This window comes from Bison bison, unplaced genomic scaffold (assembly GCF_000754665.1).
Source record: "Bison bison bison isolate TAMUID 2011002044 unplaced genomic scaffold, Bison_UMD1.0 scf7180017846062, whole genome shotgun sequence".
NCBI lineage: Eukaryota > Metazoa > Chordata > Mammalia > Artiodactyla > Bovidae > Bison > Bison bison.
The window spans coordinates 9,489-10,905 of record NW_011476635.1 but is presented as its reverse complement, the minus strand read 5'-3'; the positions used below and the strand labels follow the sequence as shown (position 1 = coordinate 10,905).

Sequence of the window (1,417 nt, the reverse complement as noted above, 5' to 3'; positions counted from 1 at the left end):
GACCTTGTCTTCTGGAAACGTTGTGGCTGGTCTAATGTAAATGAAGAGAATAGGCACAAAGAACAGAACCACAACTGTGATGTGGGAACTACAAGTGGAAAGAGCTTTGTACCTGCTTTCTGCAGGGTAAGCCTTGATGGTGTATAATATCAAAATGTAGGACAGCATCACGACCACAAAGATCACCAGCCCCATCATGCCTGCATTGGCCACCACTAGGATCCCAACTCTGTAGGTGTCCGTGCAGGCCAGTTTCAGCAAAGGATACACGTCACAGAAATAGTGATCTATTTCATTGGGGCCACAGAATGGTAAGTTAATGGTGAGGAGACCCTGGACAAAGGAGTGCAGAAATGCCCCAGCACAAGAAGCGCTGACCATGGCGTAGCGTCTGTGCCTGCTCATGATGATGGTGTAGTACAGGGGCCTGCAGATGGCCACATAGCGGTCATAGGCCATCACAGTGAGGATACAGATTTCAATCCCCCCAAAGAAGTGCATGGCAAAAAGCTGTGCCATGCAGTCAGTGTATGAAATTGTGCTACTTTCTGCCAGCAAGTCAGTGACTAACTTGGGTGTCACTGTTGAGGTATAACACAGATCTGATAGAGCAAGGTAATTAAGGAAGAAATACATAGGTTGATCATTTAGCTGACTGCACGTGATAGAAATCATGATGAGCAAGTTTCCCATCCAAATAGCTATGTAACAAAATAAGAATAGTAGGAAGCACACATGTTTGATTTTCATGTTCTGGGAAAGTCCCAAGAGAATGAATTCAGTGATGTTATCGGTATATTTCATGGTCTAATACAGTGAAGACTCAGTGAGTTTGCCTTAAAAAAAAAAAAAGACAGGTTAGCATGAGAAATATTGTCTAAGCATGGTGTTAATCAGAGTGAGTGTTGGAGAAATACATTCATTTAGTAAATCAGCTTCCTACACTATACTTTTAAACAGTTAATTCAAAACTGCATATGATTAGCTTGCCATATAATATGCCAGATCTGTTTACTCTCTCGAGTGAAAGAGAATAGTATTAATAAGTACACTTGCTCAAGTATAAACAAACATGCACAGTCATCTTATGTATGGGATGAAAAGTGAGCTTAGGAAAGATACATTTCTTTTCCAGAAGCAGCTTGTTTCTTTAGGAGATTCAAACAATCAGACTTAAAGTGAAGGGAGTAAGGTAAGTTGTGCAATTGCAGGATAGAACCCTGTGTTTATTTAAAATGTTTGTAATTTTCTTGTGGAACATGATTTTTTTTTAATATTGCACTAAATTATTATTATCTTTATCAGTGAGTTGCTTGCACACAGGGCAAGTGACTCATTTCCCTCACTGAAGAAAAGCTATAACAAACCTAGACAGCATAAGAGATATCACCTTGCCAATACAGGTCCATATAGTCAA

The 1,417-nt window shown here is 40.0% G+C and overlaps 1 protein-coding gene across 1 annotated transcript; it reads right to left on the bottom strand.

Moving 5' to 3' along the window:
- Nucleotides 1–3: 3 nt before the first annotated feature.
- Nucleotides 4–804, bottom strand: LOC104987492 (olfactory receptor 4P4-like; the record flags this gene model as incomplete). Its single annotated transcript, XM_010838458.1, has 1 exon — nt 4–804. A coding segment is annotated over exon 1 (801 nt), but the record flags the coding sequence as incomplete, so codon positions are not given.
- Nucleotides 805–1,417: the final 613 nt, after the last annotated feature.